Source organism: Gouania willdenowi, chromosome 14 (assembly GCF_900634775.1).
Source record: "Gouania willdenowi chromosome 14, fGouWil2.1, whole genome shotgun sequence".
NCBI classification, from domain to species: domain Eukaryota; kingdom Metazoa; phylum Chordata; class Actinopteri; order Blenniiformes; family Gobiesocidae; genus Gouania; species Gouania willdenowi.
Genome location: NC_041057.1, coordinates 13,935,643 through 13,953,009, shown reverse-complemented (window position 1 = coordinate 13,953,009; position 17,367 = coordinate 13,935,643). Strand labels below are relative to the sequence as shown.

Below are 17,367 nucleotides of genomic sequence, written 5' to 3'. Positions count from 1 at the left end.
ACTATTTCATGGGTTTGTTAACTTCTAATTCATTCTCTGTAACACTTTAGGTCAGAGGCCCCTGTTTGATCTCACGTGTGCCAAAAATTAAAATACACCAGCCTTTTAAAAAGATTTGTGCAATCAATCACAGATAACTAGAACTAATGAACTATACTTCTACTGAATAATTAATAATGTTGCCTTATACTTTAGTCTTCCCGAGAGCCAAATTTCACTTGACATACCTTTATTGGCCTGTGGGCTTTGGGTTTGACAGATCATTTCTCACAAATCAAAATGGTCTGGACATGACTGGATAAATTAAAAATCATGGGAATGAAAAATAAAACTAAAACAAGTTAGGGTGTTGGTATTTCTTATTTTAACACACAGTGATGGCCAATGATTGGCTTGTTCAGCAGGTTTTCTCTCGTTTTAATGTCATGTGTGCATCAGCATTAAAGAAAGGGACATTTTTACATGTTTTATTTAAATATTGTGTTTTCTTTACTTCATTAGAGATGTGCTGAAGCTAAAACTGTTCAGGTGCTCATTCGGATCCCTGCGGTGCGAGTGATCCATGCGTAGTACCGAGACACCCGGGTATAGACACCATACCTGCCATCCTTGGCACACTCCTCCCCCCAACTGACGATGCCAGTTAGAAACCATGTGCCTTTGTAGTTGGTGGCGTGCGGTCCACCGCTGTCCCCCTGGCACGCGTCCTTCTGAATGTCACGATATCCTGCACAGAACATGAAGCGTGTGATGTGCTCCCGGCTGCTCTGTTTGCAGGTTGTACGATCTACATAGGGCACCTGCAGCTTCTGGAGCTTGGCGGCCTCAGGACCCAGAAACTTTATCCGTCCCCAGCCACTGACCAGGGAGCCGCTGGAGTCCCTCAGGAGGTTCTCGGTGAAGTCTTTAGGGCCCAGGCAGATGGGGCGACGCTGAGTGGAAAGTTCAACAGCTTTGGAAAGCTTCAACAGAGCAATGTCGTGGTTATATTGTGACTTCTTGAAGTCGTACAGGGGGTGAGGAAGTTCTTCTGCTACTTCATGGTCTCGCTCAGGACCTTCATCCACGTCGATATCGTGCTCACCTGCAAGAAGTGACATCACGTTAATATAAACCTAAGCATCTGTTAGAGATCTCAATTTAAAAGTCATTAAATACATGGTTAAATGTTGGTTAAACTACAGTAAATTGGGAATAAATCCAAGGTTTGGAAAAAGTTTCCATCAGGAAACAATCAGGAAAACAATACAGGGAAGGAGGCAGCCATTATAAACATTCATTTAATGAAACTTTGAATTCAAAAATCTTAATAGCAAAGGACAAAGTAAATTAACAAAAGTACAAACTGAAAGTAACTAATGAAACATAAAGTGCTGCGTGTGGCAAACTAGGAGATAATGACATTAAGGGCAATGCACAAACATTCGCTCAGTTTCAAAATACTCCTTGAGTGGTGAGGGAAGGCAATTAGGAGACACGACACACCTGAGTGAAAACAGTAGGAAGGAGAAGGACGACTACTTTCTCTATACTCACACACTGTCAACACAGGGGGCGTAGTCAACAATAAAGAACAATGATCCACACACAAACACAGAGATCACACAATTAACTAAAGCAAATAAGCATCTAACTGAAGAAGAACTCCACAATATTCAACTAACCAGAGAGAAACCAAACCAACACACAGAGTATGTCAGTTAAATTTAAATATGAAAATAAAACACAACAAACCCACAGACCCCATATTGTGAAAGTTTCTGATCACTTTTGTTCTTCTCACCTGCTCTGATGAAGAATTTACGTTGAGCCATTTTGGCCTGGACCAAACAATGTGCTGCTGTGATGACCCATGATTCACTGAGCAGGGATCCTCCACAGAAAGGCTGTGCTCTAAGATTGTCTGAGTGGGACATCAGGGTCACCTGTAGGTAAGATACTAATCAGGCACAGAATCAAAGAGCAAAGTCACCTTTAGGGCGAAGGTTCATGTGCCTCACAGCTGTACCTGCCAGGGTATCTCTCCGGGTGTGGCTTCGTCACCTCCCACAATCCTTTGGTCGCTCTTTTTCTCTGCTGTGATGGTGGGCAGTGTGGGAAACGCCCATGAGAACATCTTCTTAGTCTCTTCCTGTGTTTCAGTGACACTCCTGGATTTCCTGCTTCTGTTACTACTACTAGTATCATTTTCTGCTGGACTTTCAGAAGGCCTTAACGGTACTTCATTTATGTCACCGGTAGCTTTCTGAGGATTATCATTATAATCTAAGTCTATGTAATCTAAGTCTAAGAGATCAACTTCATAGTCATCCAGCGTCGAGTTAGTGAAGTTTTCGTACGTGGAGTTTGATGAACGTGGCTTTACAAAAGAGCCGGTGGCAGAGCTGGAGGACGAGTTCAAGAGACCACAGCTGAACTGCACTGAGACAAAAAAAGACCAAAGGATGACAGGAAGCTGGCTGTCATTGAAAAAAAATAATAATAACTGAATGAAAAGGAAGAGGAGGCAGCTGGAAGCTAGCAGGAAGAAGATTGAGATGAATAATCAAGGCTTGGCACAGACATTTCCCAACCCTTAAATGTTTTACCCATATCATTAACAGAATTATTCCAACTGTACAAGTGTGTGCCCAACTACACTGATTTCTTTTTTACATTTTACACTGAATTGCACAGATATACTTTTATGAAAGTATACAATATCTGTATTTTTAGTTTTATTTTCAAAACAAGTAGATCAGAGGTGACAATTAACAAAGTACAATTACTTACTGTACTTAAGTAGTTTTTTCTGGTATCTGTACCAGAGTATTTATTTTACTCCTTACATTTTCAAATAGAGCTTGTTACTTTTAAGACCTTTGAGACCGAAGATGGCGTCACAACGTAAAAAGATGCCAACCAACAACCGCAAAGCTGGAGTAGACGCTAGTGTTGTACCAAATTTTAAAGGTCTTGATCTCGTCTCGGACTCTGAAGCATTTTGACTCGGTCTTGTCTCGGACTCGGGCTGCCCGGATTTTCTCTGAAGATCGTTCGAGACCAGCACTAATTCCTGCTATTTTTAAACTTTTTTTTATAATGTGATAACAACAAGGCAAGGCACGGCAAGGCAAGGCAAATTTATTTGTATAGCGCATTTCATACTCAAGGCAACTCAATGTGCTTTACATGATAAAACATTCAATTGTTTAAAATCAATAAGAACATTTAAAATCATCAGTAAAATCATCATGACATCAACAACATGACAAAAAGTCTCTCTCTCAATCATATGCAGTAGAGAAAAAAAGTGCCTTTAACTTTGATTTAAAAATGTTCACATTAGATGCTGACTTCAGCTCTGCTGGCAGTTTGTTCCACTTCTTTGCAGCATAACAACTAAAAGCAGCATCACCATGTTTACTGTGAACTCTGGTCCCCACTATCTGACCTGTGTCCACAGACCTGAGAGACCTGCTGGGTTCATACCTGACTAACATCTCACTGATATATTCTGGAACAAACCCATTCACAGATTTATACACCAGCAGCAGAACTTTAAAGTCTATTCTGAGGCTGACTGGTAGCCAGTGTAAGGACTTTAAAACTGGAGTAATGTGTTCTGGCCACTTTGTTCTGGTTAAGACCCGAGCTGCAGCGTTATGAACCAGCTGTAGCTGTTTGATGGTCTTTTGGGGGATTCCTGTCAGAAGACCATTACAATAGTCCAGTCTGCTGGAGATAAAAGCATGGACCAGTTTCTCCTGATCTTTCTGATTCATTTAAACCTTTCACTCTGGAGATGTTCTTTAGGTGGTAGAAGGCTGTTTTTGTGATAGATTTGATCTGACTGCTGAATGTAAGATCTGAGTCAATCAGAACACCAAGGTTTTTTATTTGGTCTTTAGCTTTTAAAGATCGAGACTCAAGATAATTGCTGACAGCAGTCCTCTTTTCCTTGTTACCAAAGACAATCACCTCCATCTTGTCATGATTTAGTTGAAGGAAGTTTTCACTCATCCAGCAGTTTACTTTTTCTAAACAGTCACACAACACCTCAATGGGACCATAGTCATCTGGGTTCAGTGATAGATATAGTTGTGTGTCATCTGCGTAGCTCTGATAATCAACCTTACAGTTCTGTAAAATTTGTCCTAAAGGAAGCATATAAAGGCTAAACAGAAGAGGTCCAAGAACAGATCCCTGAGGAACCCCACAGGACATTGGTAATCTGTCAGATTCAAAGTTTTCAATGCTTACAAAATAGCTTCGCTCCTCCAAGTATGACTTATACCATTGCATTACTTTTCCATTTAGTCCAACCCATGTTTGCAATCTGTGCAACAAAATTGTATGGTCTAAAGTGTCAAATGCAGCACTTAGATCCAACAGAATGAGAACAGATACTTTTCCTGAATCAGTGTTCAACCTTATGTCATTGATCACTTTGATAAGAGCAAGGAGAAGAACGGGATAAAACAATCCTTTATTCATTATTTAATCCACCCCGTATAATGACCGCAACCTTCCTTAATGTAACTGAGTGACGTGTGTGACACACTTGTGTGTGTGTGTCTGGCTACGGTTTCAGCTTGGACCGCGGAGCGCAAGGGAGATATGAACTAATCACTGGTAAAAATCCCAGCTAAACTCCAGAAAACAATCACCAGTAATAAATATTATCTCATTGGTAAAGACAGTAGATCTAACAACAGGTAAAATGATAAACTGATGATATTACAGCCTGTGCAGCAGTATGGGGGACGCACGTACTCCGCCTCTGGGCCCCAGTGCCAGCCGACTGGTGAAGCCTGTTCCGTTTACTGAGGTCCGTGTGTGTTTAATAAATCCGTGTGAAAGTCTGCATGTTTATGACTCTGTCCATCCACTCTTTTCATTATATCCATGTCTTTTAAGGCGTTTTTTACATAGTGTCGGCTGTAGTCCGGGCCGCCGCCATATTGGATTATGTCATTGCCTGGACTCAAATAACTGTAAAGAGGTCTTATATTAGTGGTGTTTTTTTTCACAATATAATTATTTTTTATAGTTTCTGTTTCCACTGTATTCAGAATAATACTAATATTTCTCAACAATAACTATTGATTAATTTGTCACATGACTGTTCCAGGGTTTGAGTTTGTTCTATTTAGTTTCACATCTACATGTAGCTCTTTGTTTTTTAGACTACAGACAACTTGTTTGTAGTTTTATCTCAGAAAGTTTCACTTTTACAGATACAGCTGGAAACCTTTGTTAATTGAATATCCTAGTTACATTACAGCAACCAAATTAAACTATATCAACTAAGTGAATTAATAAACATGGCCTGTATAAAGGCTTTTTCAAACTAAAAAATTATCTTGTGAACTCTGTGACCTGTTGACCTGCACAACTCAAAGAATCAGAATCAAGAATCATTATTTCTTGGTAGAAATGCTTTTAAACACTTGCTGTACATTCAGCTGACATAAAAAATCTTGTTTTTTCAAATATGTAGAATAATTGTGAATTTATCAGTAGCAGTAGTAGTTTTAATACTTTAGTAAATTTTTTGCAGGTACCTTTTTTGTCCGTCAAATGTATTTAAAATAAACTAAAATTAAAGAGAGACCAACCAACCACCAGCCCCACCAGCCCCAGGCTCTCAGTGTTTACGCCCCTTGCCTCTTGAAGTCCCTGGTGTCCTCATGTCTGGGGCCATGGTCCTATATTGGGGTAGCGGCTGGGTCATTCCACGCCCTGTTGAACCCGGAGTGCAGGTCCGGAGTGGCCTGACAGGTGGGCACAGACAATGCCCATTGTTTGGGGAGGTCTCTGACTGGTCATCTAGCCTCTGTTGCCTGGACGCTACGTTCTAGCGTCTGCTGTACTGCAGGCCCGAACACCTACCCTGGGACCACCGGGAGAGCCCGGAGGGTGACCCTACTTGGCTCAGCTAAAGGAGACTGGGCCAGTCACACCTGACGATGAGTCAATGTCAGAGTAGACATGACTGCCAAGCTCCCTATTCATAACGACGAAAGCCTGCAGTGAGGCCTCACTGAGGCCTTGAACATTTGCGAGGTCCCTATTGGGGTCTTGTAGTGATTTTGAAAGAGACAACATGAGGTGGGAGAGTGTATTACCCAGATGACCCATGCGGGTTGCAGTATTGGAGCATCTTACTAAATAATCATCAGTTGCCCGAGGTCTGGGCATCAATGCCTCTTCAGGGGATAAAATAATGGCTGCCACTGAAGGCTCCATCGGCAAAATGCAGTCCAGGCCATAGTTAGCAGAGTTCTGCATGGCCGCCATAACTCTGCCATCACTTGTGTGGTGGGAAAGAGACCTGGGGATGGCCCAGCATCTTTGAAGTTCCTCAATGAGCAGGGCAGGTGGAGGCACAGCAAATGTGTTGGCCTGACGGGCCCCTCTGAAAAAGGCGTTCACCTGGGCCTGCAGCACTTGTGGCTCATCTAGCTCCAAGTGTGAAAGGGCCATGCGGGATCACTGGCTTCACAGTGTATTGATATGTCTCTGGTCCTTCGGTGGAGCCATGACCACTGAGCTGGGAATCAGCTCTTGGGGACCTAACAGTCATGTCTAAACCAGCCTCAACCTCCTCAAACTGGCTACTGTCAGTTTTATTTTTTTTAACATGTTTTATTTTTTTTAACATGTTATTTTATTTATTTATTTATGGCATGTGAGTGGGGCAAGGACACACCCACTGACAAAATTCAACCAATCTCTGATTAAGGCAAGGCGCAAAATAGTCAGACTAGTATCTGGTTATGCCATAGCCAAACCCAGATTTAAACAATAACTTTGTATCCTTTAAAACAAACGGTACAGATTTGTTTTGTCACTAATGAACAGTACCAACTGCCATTTAAGGTTATGTGATCAATTATCCTTACTGAAACGGTAGAGAGTTCACTCCATATAAGTACCAGAAAAAAGGGCTGGGAGCCAAACAAACCCCTACCACTAATCGAAACCAACCTTAATAAAAAACAAACTGCTACGGGATCACTCAATTGTGTTTTTATTACCGTTCAAAGACTACTTCGTGCACGATAGTTTCTCGTCCCGAGGCAAACCTTTGTTTTAGGCAGCCGACCAGAGATGGAAGCTCCGCATATACGCTGCTCCAACCGGACATTCCTGATCACTATCAGCCTTGATTGACAACCAGCCGCAGCCTCTGGAGGACAGTGCCTTGGCACGCAGCTCCAACAATGGTTACGGGACTCAAAACGCGGTGTGTCATAGGCTGCTCAAAGCATTGCGTGCCCGAAGATAACATAATCTCTAGACCTGTAACGTGAACTAACCTTGCAAGAAGATAAAAAAGGAATGATGACAGGATGACACCGGTCCTTTATAGTAGATGAGGGGTTATCCTGGGTCACACATGACTTTGTTTGAATACACACTCAATCTATGCATCCGCGGAGGATATAATCCATAATTATGCACTGCCTCTTGCGGTCAGGAAGAATGAAATAAAACCGCAGGTGTTTCCATGTAGCAGTTTTCTACAAGTTCTTAAAAAAATAATAGATTATGGAATTTTCTGGTTTAAAAAAAGGAACATTTATTTTACTTTTTTACTCTAGTACATTTAGTAGCATGTACTTTTACTCAAGTAAGGGAGCAACTTCAATACTTTACCAGAGTCAAGTATCTATACTTTTACTTGAGTACTGAAGACTAGTACTTTTGCCACCTCTGAGGTATATCAAAATTAATGTAGGGCCACAGCCAACAATACACATGCACAGAAAAGGAAAACCATGATATCTGTTAAAAAAAACAAACAAAAAAAAACATCCGAGGCAATTATTCTTTGCTGTTTGTATATTGTTGTGTTTTCATTTACCTATTGGCTCGCAGCTTCTTCTATCAATCAGTCTGTAACCGTCTGCACATCGACACACAGCTCGGTTCCCTTGCATCAAACAGAAATGGGAACAACCACCGTTGTTGACCGAGCACTGCTTAGTCACCTCTGGAAAGAGATGGAAACCAGAACTATTTTTCTCATTTTTAAACATGGCCTTATTTTTGTTAGAAGAAATCATTGCCTTACCAATCTCACAGGTCTTTCCACTAAAGTTTGGTTTGCACCAGCAAATGTAAGAACTGATCCCATCCTCACACTGTCCACCATTCTGACAGGGGTCAGGGTCACACTGATCTCCATCTATTCACAGTGACACAAGGGGTGCGAACTCTGATGATTTAGGGGGATTTCCTTTTTAACTCATTCGATGTGATCTTATTTGTTATTGCATTCTGTATATTTGTCTTTATCTTGTTCATACTGTATGTTAAAGACATTTTGGCCCAGGGCTGCCTTGAAAAAGAGGCTCTCGATCTTAATGAGCCCTACATAAAAGGTTGAATTAAGATTAAAAGTGTTTATATCAGAGTTTAGTTTATGGTCTCTTACCAATGTATGTTGCCCAAAACTCCATCTGTAAGAGGAGAGAAGAGATTAACACTATAACTCTGGATTAAAACAAACTAAGAGCATATGAGGTTGTATTTAAAAGTTCCTGTGCAGCACATTGCAAAACAAATTTCTCAGAAATAGAAACCCAGATTTTCCCAATCTTCCGGCCCCCACTCTTATATATTCACTCCTAAAACCCTTGCATTGTGTAAAGGGTTCTATTTCTGTATTATATGGCCTCATCTCCTCATTGCGCCCTTCCTCTGTAGAAAATAAGATTAAATGGGAGGAAGACTTGGGTGAAGAGGTTTCCGATGACCTGTGGGAGGCAACCTTACGTAGAATCTACTTCTCTTGATTTTGCGCTAGAGACGGACTGATTTAATGTAAAATTGTCCATCGTACTCATTTCACTAAGGTCAGATTAGCAAAAATCAATGGAAATACTGATCTTACTTGTGACAGGTGTCATCTAGCACCAGCATCATACAGCCATATATTATGGTTTCTTCCTTTCTCAAATTTTAGACTGGAGTATTCCAAACAAGTTCTAAAAGTTTAGAGGTCCCTGTCAGGCCATCCACTTTAACAGTTTGTATTGGCATTACCTGTCTTGATCTACAGCTTCCAAAATACAAAACAGATCTAGTGACATTTGTGACACTTCTTGCAGGACGACAGATTTTACTGGGTTGGAAATCGCCAACTCTTCCCTCTCCCTTTGCATGTCTCAAAGACATTCTGTACTTTATTTTTTTCCAAATATGTTAGGAGTCTCCATTTACAGGATGGCTCTTAATGTCTGTGGAAACATATGCTATGGTAGTGATATGTGTATTCCTTCCTTTTTGTGTTTATCTCGTGTTTGCAGGTGCAGGTTACATGCATTCATTCTTGCTTGGTTTTCGTTCTCTTGTGCTTTAAAACCCTATGTATACTGTATACTACTTTGTCTATTTATTTTTGCAAGTCGTTGAATGGCCATGCTTAGTTTGTGTTATCTTCAAGCAATCTTTTTCCTTTTTTGCTTAAAACTACCGATATATTGTTGAAGATTCAATCGAACATATATGTATATGTTTCAAAACTCAATAAAAAAAGTTCCTGTGTGGGACTGAGAGGTGTATTCCCATAAATACAGGCAGAAATGTCTATATTTGACTGTTGTTTGCTTAAAATGGCCATCTAACTGATCAGTAGTTTCATCAGTACACTTTACATTTTTACTGTTATTGACAAGAGTCAAAGTATAATGGCTACTATAGCTGACAACAAATAATTGAGTGGTGTTTTAATGGAACAGATGGACATTTTTATGGTGGACTGTGTACGCGTTCAACCTACCGTTTTCTCATCGTTCTCAAACACCTCTCTGGCTTCCTCCATGGAGCAAAGCTCCTCTCGACACTCCCGCTCCAGATTGTCTTTGTGGAGAATCTCCTCGAGGCCATGGTTGAACCTGCGCTGACGATGCAACACTGTGTCAGCATTCTGCTGTGACATGAAGACACCTCCTTTAGAAAAATACAAAAGTGGGGATTATTTAAACTCCTTTGTCATCGTTTTTCAGGCTCTTATCCAAGAGACTTGCAGCAAAACTTCAGCGATTTTTGAAGACTGCATACCTAATGATTGACTGTAGCTATAAAACATAAAGGGGCATTGCTTGCTTTTCAATCTTGATTTGTTTTCACGGTTTGCACTTTAAATTCATGCTAATTTGTTTGCGAGTCACAACAGTCCTAAACAGTTGCAGGAATTCATGTTAGAGAGATAGGCTTTTGTACATACCATGGATGCACTTTGATGATGGGTCAAAAGCAGAATAATAAAACGTTACTAATTAGTGTAGGATATATCAACTTTTAGCCTCAAACATATCCCCTATATAGTCATTGAAATCCATTATTATTGGAGCAATTGTAGCCCTATTTAGTCGTTGAAATTGGGGGCGGGGTCTGTGGTTGTTCCCGTGGGGGTTGGCGACAAAATTGGTCCAACTTTAGCCCCAATATAGTTGTAGAAATTGGGTTGTTAGTGGACTGTCCAACTTGGTTCAGATTTAGCACATTTTGTCTAAGTGTGGCCCAAAAGTAGTGATTGGAGATAGTACTTCTCATTTGGGGTCATTTTAACCCTTTCATTTGGGCTAATTTGAATTAAAATAGCCAAAAAAAATCAGAAGTAAAGGTATTGTAACAACTTCAAACATAACAGCCCACAAACAAAAACCAAAAATACAAATCTGATCCTGGCACAAGTGGACTACAAACACACAATTAGGTATTACATTTTGGGAAGGTAAAATATAACACTTTTAATTCATTTGTTAACTAAATTCATAGTAGTGCATAGCACTATGATCAGAAAAAGACGACTTTTCACCTTTCACTTTTCAACCAAATATTGAAGTTGTTCAGATGCGCAGCAAAAAAAAGTCTTTTCAATGTCTTTGGAACCATATTTTTCTGGGTGGTGAAGTGTCTAAGTCACCACTCATTTTTACTACTAAAGGTTACTTATAATAGTCTTTCAGTTGAGCTGTCTTTGTCATTTACCTGAAGCTTTGGTTTCATCTTTACTATTTTGGTTCGCGCAAGTTGTTTTTGTCTTCTTGTTTTTCCTTTTTTCATGTATTACTGCTTGTATTACAATCTTTGATACTCTGACGAGGCCTGTGTTGGTGCTTTGTCTCTCCTGGTTCTCTCCTGCAGGTAATGGGTGTCTGTCTGTGTTAATCAAGAGCAGGTCCAGCCCTCTCACCTCCGCTGGATGATTCATTAGAACTTAATGACACATTTCACAACACCTGAAACAAAAACTACCACTCATCTGCATTTCCACTGCTGATAATGCTGATATTATATTTGTTTGGCTCCTTGTGAATTTTATTTTGGAGGGGGAAAAAAGGTGACATCAACCAAAACTACACAAATTTGGGCAATTAAGCTGCTGTCAAATTAAATATGTTCAGGATGTTTTTCTTTTGCCCTGCTGTAGATATCAACCCGGCCTCTGACAGATCGCACCATCCTCTGACCTAACTTTCATTTAATCTGCCTTAAATTACTGCTCTCGCCCAGCAAAGAGCTCAACAGTCTCTTTATCTCTGCAAAGCCCCAACTGGGTGCTTTCTCTGGCTGTAACACATTTATATCACATGGCTTTGTGGTACAGACTACAGCTCATATCAGATGCCTTTAATATGTACTTTATCTTTCATTGAAATTCTTTGTGGGGCAAATCGTTGTAGACACAAACGGTTAAGTTTAATTATGTTCCTTAGCCTTGAGGTGCAAAATAACAAAGAAATAACTGGAATTCAGACTGAATAAAACATGACTGACAGACTTAACTAACTTGTCACCAATAGGAGAAAACTGGGAGGGTAATCACAAGAATCTACAGACATTCGATGACATGATAACTTTCACCAAAACGCGCACGCAGCAAGACAAAGAAACCTCCACCCAACCAACAAAGACAATGAAAGGAAATGAAGAAACTAAAAAGTTCAGCTCAAAATAACAGTGATAAAACATTACCGAATAAAAAACCAACCAAAACCTGACTGAAAACTGATATCTTCTCATCCAACCAGGAACTGACCAAAGCAGAGACTAAAGGGTGTGATCAACCCACTGTTAAACTGCTACAAGCATGACCTCACTGAAACCTAATGTTAGCAACACAATACATATATATATATATATATATATATATATATATATATATAAAGGACCAAAACGCCAACCTAAAAAATGGAAATATGTTAAACCAGTCATCATATTATGGCACTATAGGTCTACTGTTGTGCGCATTGTGTCATTTTTGGCACAACTGCTCCAATCCAACATGTTTTAGATTTAGACGTCAACCTGCCCCATCTTTTATTAATCTAATGAAGTGACATCAAGCAGCTCAACAGAAAGTATGCTAACTTTCCGGGTTTGAACACCTGTGCTATAGACCATATTTATTCATGATGTCCCGTTTACAAAACTACACAAATTAACGTTTCCACACATTCAAATCAAAACTTACCAGAGCATTTCAAGTTTTCTTGTTAAACATGCATAATGCTACCTTTCGGTTTCATGGCTCCATCATATATACTGACAATAATCAACCTGCTGTACCAAGATTAGCTTAGGATCCCAAAAATGTTGGATTCTGCTTTAGTGATACACCGATCACGTGAAAGGAATAATCACACGACAATGTTTTCAAAAACAGCGGTGTCAATCTTATTTTTGAACTGATCAATGAAGTCATTTCAAAAAGGTTTCCTAACGAAAATATGTTTTAAAAGAAGTTGGATTTTTGAGTAAAATATCACTTCATGGTCAATGCTGGGGCCTTTAATGCCTGTGCACTTAAGTAATTATCAGCTCTGAACTTTGGCTGCCTCCCACAGCCTGAATCCATAACCACTCCAATCTTGTTTACCTGCATTTTCGTCTGCGGTTTTAGCAACCAGCCCATAAATCTCCGACAGCAAAGCGGCTATAAAAAGAAGTAAACCCGCTCTGTCCATCATGTTGTTGGATTTGACGGAGCAGCCGAAGCTTTGAGGCAAAAACTAAAAGTATAATCCTAAGCTCCAAAGTGCAGCAACACACTGTTTGTTCACCTGTGTGTCACTAGTGTTTGTTTGCATTCGTGTGTGCTTTCATGGGCATGGAGAAAGACAACATCACAGGTTGGAGAGGAACTAATAACAGAAATAATAAGAAAAACACGTATAAAATGACAGCAGAGGTTTTGGATGATCATGTGTCTTTGTGTTTTATGAGTTTTGAATCAAGCAGCTGTTATTCATGTTGTTTGTGATGATGACTTCTCCGATAAGCAGCTTTTGGGACAGAGCTTACAGAGGAAGGCTTCAAACGGGGGGAAGTCATACATGGACAAGTAACGCAGTGTAGCCGACACCAAAGGGACACTTTGTAGCCAAATCAAGACTGATAATTGCATTTAAAGGGTTTTTAACAGAACAGACTGTGCACCACCTCAACTGATTAAGCACGCTTGTGCACATTCCCTTCTTTTGTTTTCTTAGTGTTTGTCCCCTCTGAGCAATAAGATCTGCCCAACAAATGAAAAGAATCAGCAATTTACAAGCAGCCAAAACCAATGCTTCTCCTTCTGTGCTGCTGCTCACACGTAAATGGAAAGAGAAGCCAATTCCTGCAGTCAGTGTACAGTGTGGGCTATTGACGGTGGTCTGATTAGAGTGTGAGTTACTCAGGGTGTGGCTGTGAACAAATCATTGAGAGTGACAGACGGTTGAGCTGGCCTTCAGCCAGCAGCTCCTTAGCAGCAGCATGGTGACGATTTCATTGGCTGGAGATGATTTAAACGGGGGGTGAAAGAGAATCGTTGCCCTGCACTCTTTCTGCCAAAAAGAAATTGAAATCACAACTTGACTTTAATGAAGCTTGTGCAGCTTCTCCTAGAGGGGGATTGGTCTTGGCCAGATTTCCTCCCTCAGTGACTGAAGGCTTCTGCAGTCCTGTAGGATGTGGCCTGTGTTCTGCTTCTCACACATTGGAGAGGGCACAACTTTCTGTTTCCTATAGACATGTTCATTTGTTGTGTCCAGTCCTTAGATGAAAGTTGATCACAGCTGCTGATAACTGTCTTGTGGCTGGGGCATGTTCTGCAAAGAGGGTATGTTGTTCTTTATTCTGTGGGTTTTCTTTTTTGCCATCTTTTAGTCCCAGCTTTGCCATTCCGTTCCTTCACAGTATAGAGGGTTTTCACCGACATCACTTTCTGGGCAGTGACTCAGATGCGCGGCCATGTTGGAGGTAAGCGGATGTTGACACTACATGTTGGAGGCCCACAGAGGTGTACTCTGTGATGGATAAATCACCGAAAAGCTCCTCAAACAGCGTTATAGATGCATAGGCATACATGGAATAACTTGGTCCGCAGGAAAGGGCATGATAATTGGAAAAAATACAGTTTATTAGTGGTGCAGATCTATACGAGTTGGCTCCCTCGTCTTGGATCAATGACAAACCGAAGAGTTTGACGTTTATTATGCATCATGATATCGTCAACTACCTGGGTTTCACCAAGCCCATACACAACGGATAGCAACGGATATACATCGGCAGATAACTCAGTCAGTTCTAATAATTTCTCAGTGAACCTGCAGCATACTTACTCTAAAATAGTATACGACTGCCAGGCAACCTTAGATTCAGGCAAATCAAGCGGTTATAGTCCGTTAGACGCGATTAGCCTAGACCTCCTACAGAGCTTCGGATTGCTACGCCGGCTACATCCAGCGGCCTGTGTAACAGCGGTGTCCGCCAGCGGAGGAGACGTAAGCGGTGTGATCGGAAGCAGGAGCGGGGCTAGCAACCAAGCTAAAAGCTAATCCTCAGAGAATGCCACTTCCTAATATCCTGCGTTCTAATGTCCGCTCCCTGGAGAACAAACTGGACTACCTGACGCTGGATTTAAATGCAAGACGGGAGATGAGGGTGGCGGTGTTTGCATATACACCAATATCAACTGGTGCAACAACGGTGAGCTAGTCTCACGTTACTGCTCTCCTGATGTAGAACTACTGGCTATAAAATGCAGACATTGTTCTGCCTGATTTGTTACAACTTTTGGCAGTCTATAAAACTCCACCTGTTTTTCACGGTCTGACCGATTAGTACAGCCAAAAACATGGCAATAGTTCACCATTTCCGCTCAAAATTTGGGATTTGCTTGTGTGTGCTGTTTGTAAACCTGCTGCTTTTCTCCAAATTGGCGACTTCTGGGTTGATGGCGCGGTTGATAACGCACCGTGAAAACCTTCTATGAAGGAATCCACTGCAGTCCTGATTATACAGAGGTAGAATCTAATAAATGAAAAAAAAAATAGGACGGTAGAAAATGGAGAGACTTGCTAAAAAAGGTCTAAAACCGTTACCTTACAACTCATGTCTTTTGTCTAATTACTAAAGTCTTTTGGCAGGATCTTTCTACCAAAGTCAAACATTTTGATTTTCTTTTTTCATAAACACGCTTTCAAAGTGATACAATTTTCAATTCTACTCATACTCACAGGCAATTCAGTATCACTTGTTTTATACAAATATAGAAAACAAATATAAAAAGAAAAAGCAATAACCAAATTAAAATAACCCAAAAATAATGTTTTTGAATATATATTGCTTTGACTTATGGATGTATGTCATCTTTTCCAAAACAAGACATTTGTTTTAACCATTGGTAGAAACTAGGTCCATTCATATTTTTCCAATTTAAAGCAATACGTATTCTGCAATACAACATTCTGCTTTACTAAATTTATGTTTTTCCAGATATAGAGCCCTTATTAATAATTTGGAATCCGTCGTAATATGTTTTACACTGATCTTTTCAATTACTTTTCTCACTTCTACCCAAAAAATTTTTTATTTGACTGAATTCCCACATACAACATATTAACGTGTCACGGTGTGGTGGTGGTGGTGGTGGTGTGGACACAAATGCAGAGAAACAGGTTGGCAGCAGGCAGGCGTAGTGTTCATAAGAGTCTATTTAATTCAAAGGTGACAAAATCGAAAAGGAAAAACCAGGGAACAAAACGCAGCGGGACACAAGGAGGCTGACAATATACAATGATCCAGCAAACACAGCAGACACTCAGCTAAATAGTGAGGGAGGCTTGACTGGCAATGGGCCACACCTGGATGCAACACATGAGGCAGCTCATCAATCACAACCCAAACACACTGACATCACTGGGAGGTGGAGCCACGAGCAGGAATACCTGGAACACAGAGACAAGAGTTAAAACAGAAGATCATATTGGAAAACAGACTCAGAATAACTAAAAGAGAACCACAAGGGCTAAACACAAACTAAACAGAACCTGGAATAGCGTACCTTTTAAGCCACAATTTATACACATGTCTGGTATGTTTCATTTGCACTTATTAAATTTCACTGGTGTTGTATATATACGCATTAGCCATTTGTATCGTAATAAAACATTTTGATCTTAGGTTGTGTCATGTGTGGGAGTGGAAGATACATTATACATACAGTATGTTGTCAGTACAACAGAATAGCTCATCTTAATACGGCACAGGCAGAGAAACAACAAAAAAACACAAAATAATGTCAGAAAAGTTTGAAATCCGACAGTGCTATGAAAGATATCATTTTTGTATTTCTTGTAGGCCCTGACAATCTCTTGCTTTGATTGGAACACACACAACTGTGAACTGTTTTCATGACCTTAAGGTCAGCGTGTGAGCTAAGAACTGTCTTGTAACATATGGCTAGATCACAGTCTGTAGAAGAATCTCATGAGTACGGTGCAAGGAGAGGTTTGCTTGCTTTTGTGCTTTCGAACAGGCAGACGTAGAGAACAGAGATGCACACAGACGTCTTCCTCTGGCCACCTGCATGTGGGCTTCGTCTACTAAACTATGCTTGTGCATAAACCACATTGAAATTATACTTCTCTTGTCATCTGTTCTCGGAGCTGTTTAATTAAAATATCCGAGAAGAAGGTAGAGAAAAACCTTACAGCGTTGATACCAAAATCCATAATCCATTCTTCATCCATTCTTCAACTACTGTTCTTAGTGTTTGACCAGGAAAAACCCAAAATAGTGCGATCACAATTCAAGATACCACACTTGAATTATTATTTTCAGCTTTTATAAAAGCTCAGAGGATAGCAGTAAAGTTTATTTGACTGTAACTTTGGTAGTGGCATTAAACTGCTACTGGCACTTTTTCATCACTTATAATTGAATGATCTGGACAACTACCCTATATGAAAAAAATATATATAATTCTATTAGTTGTTGCTCTAACACTGTAATCATATTGAAATAACATAGCAAGAGCTTTGTTTTGATCATATTTTATTCCGCAAAATCGCATCACAAAAAACAATAATAATAATAATATAT

General features: G+C 40.2%; 1 protein-coding gene across 7 annotated transcripts in view; it reads right to left on the bottom strand.

Moving 5' to 3' along the window:
• Positions 1-524: 524 nt before the first annotated feature.
• The window catches only part of f9b (coagulation factor IXb), a 37,819-nt gene continuing 20,976 nt past the window's right edge, over positions 525-17,367 (bottom strand). For 3 of the 7 annotated variants that reach the window (XM_028467462.1, XM_028467460.1, XM_028467463.1), the window contains 7 exons: positions 9,773-9,942; positions 8,426-8,450; positions 8,063-8,176; positions 7,853-7,981; positions 2,009-2,421; positions 1,784-1,925; positions 525-1,084 (listed from right to left, as the gene is read on the bottom strand). In XM_028467462.1, coding sequence (XP_028323263.1) covers positions 525-1,084; positions 1,784-1,925; positions 2,009-2,421; positions 7,853-7,981; positions 8,063-8,176; positions 8,426-8,450; positions 9,773-9,931 — 1,542 coding nt within the window. In that variant the 5' untranslated portion in view covers positions 9,932-9,942. Of the gene's footprint in view, positions 1,085-1,783; positions 1,926-2,008; positions 2,422-7,852; positions 7,982-8,062; positions 8,177-8,425; positions 8,451-9,772; positions 9,943-12,877; positions 13,012-16,127; positions 16,212-17,367 lie in introns of those variants that run through there. The other 4 variants (XM_028467461.1, XM_028467459.1, XM_028467464.1 and 1 more) reach the window with 3 other exon arrangements.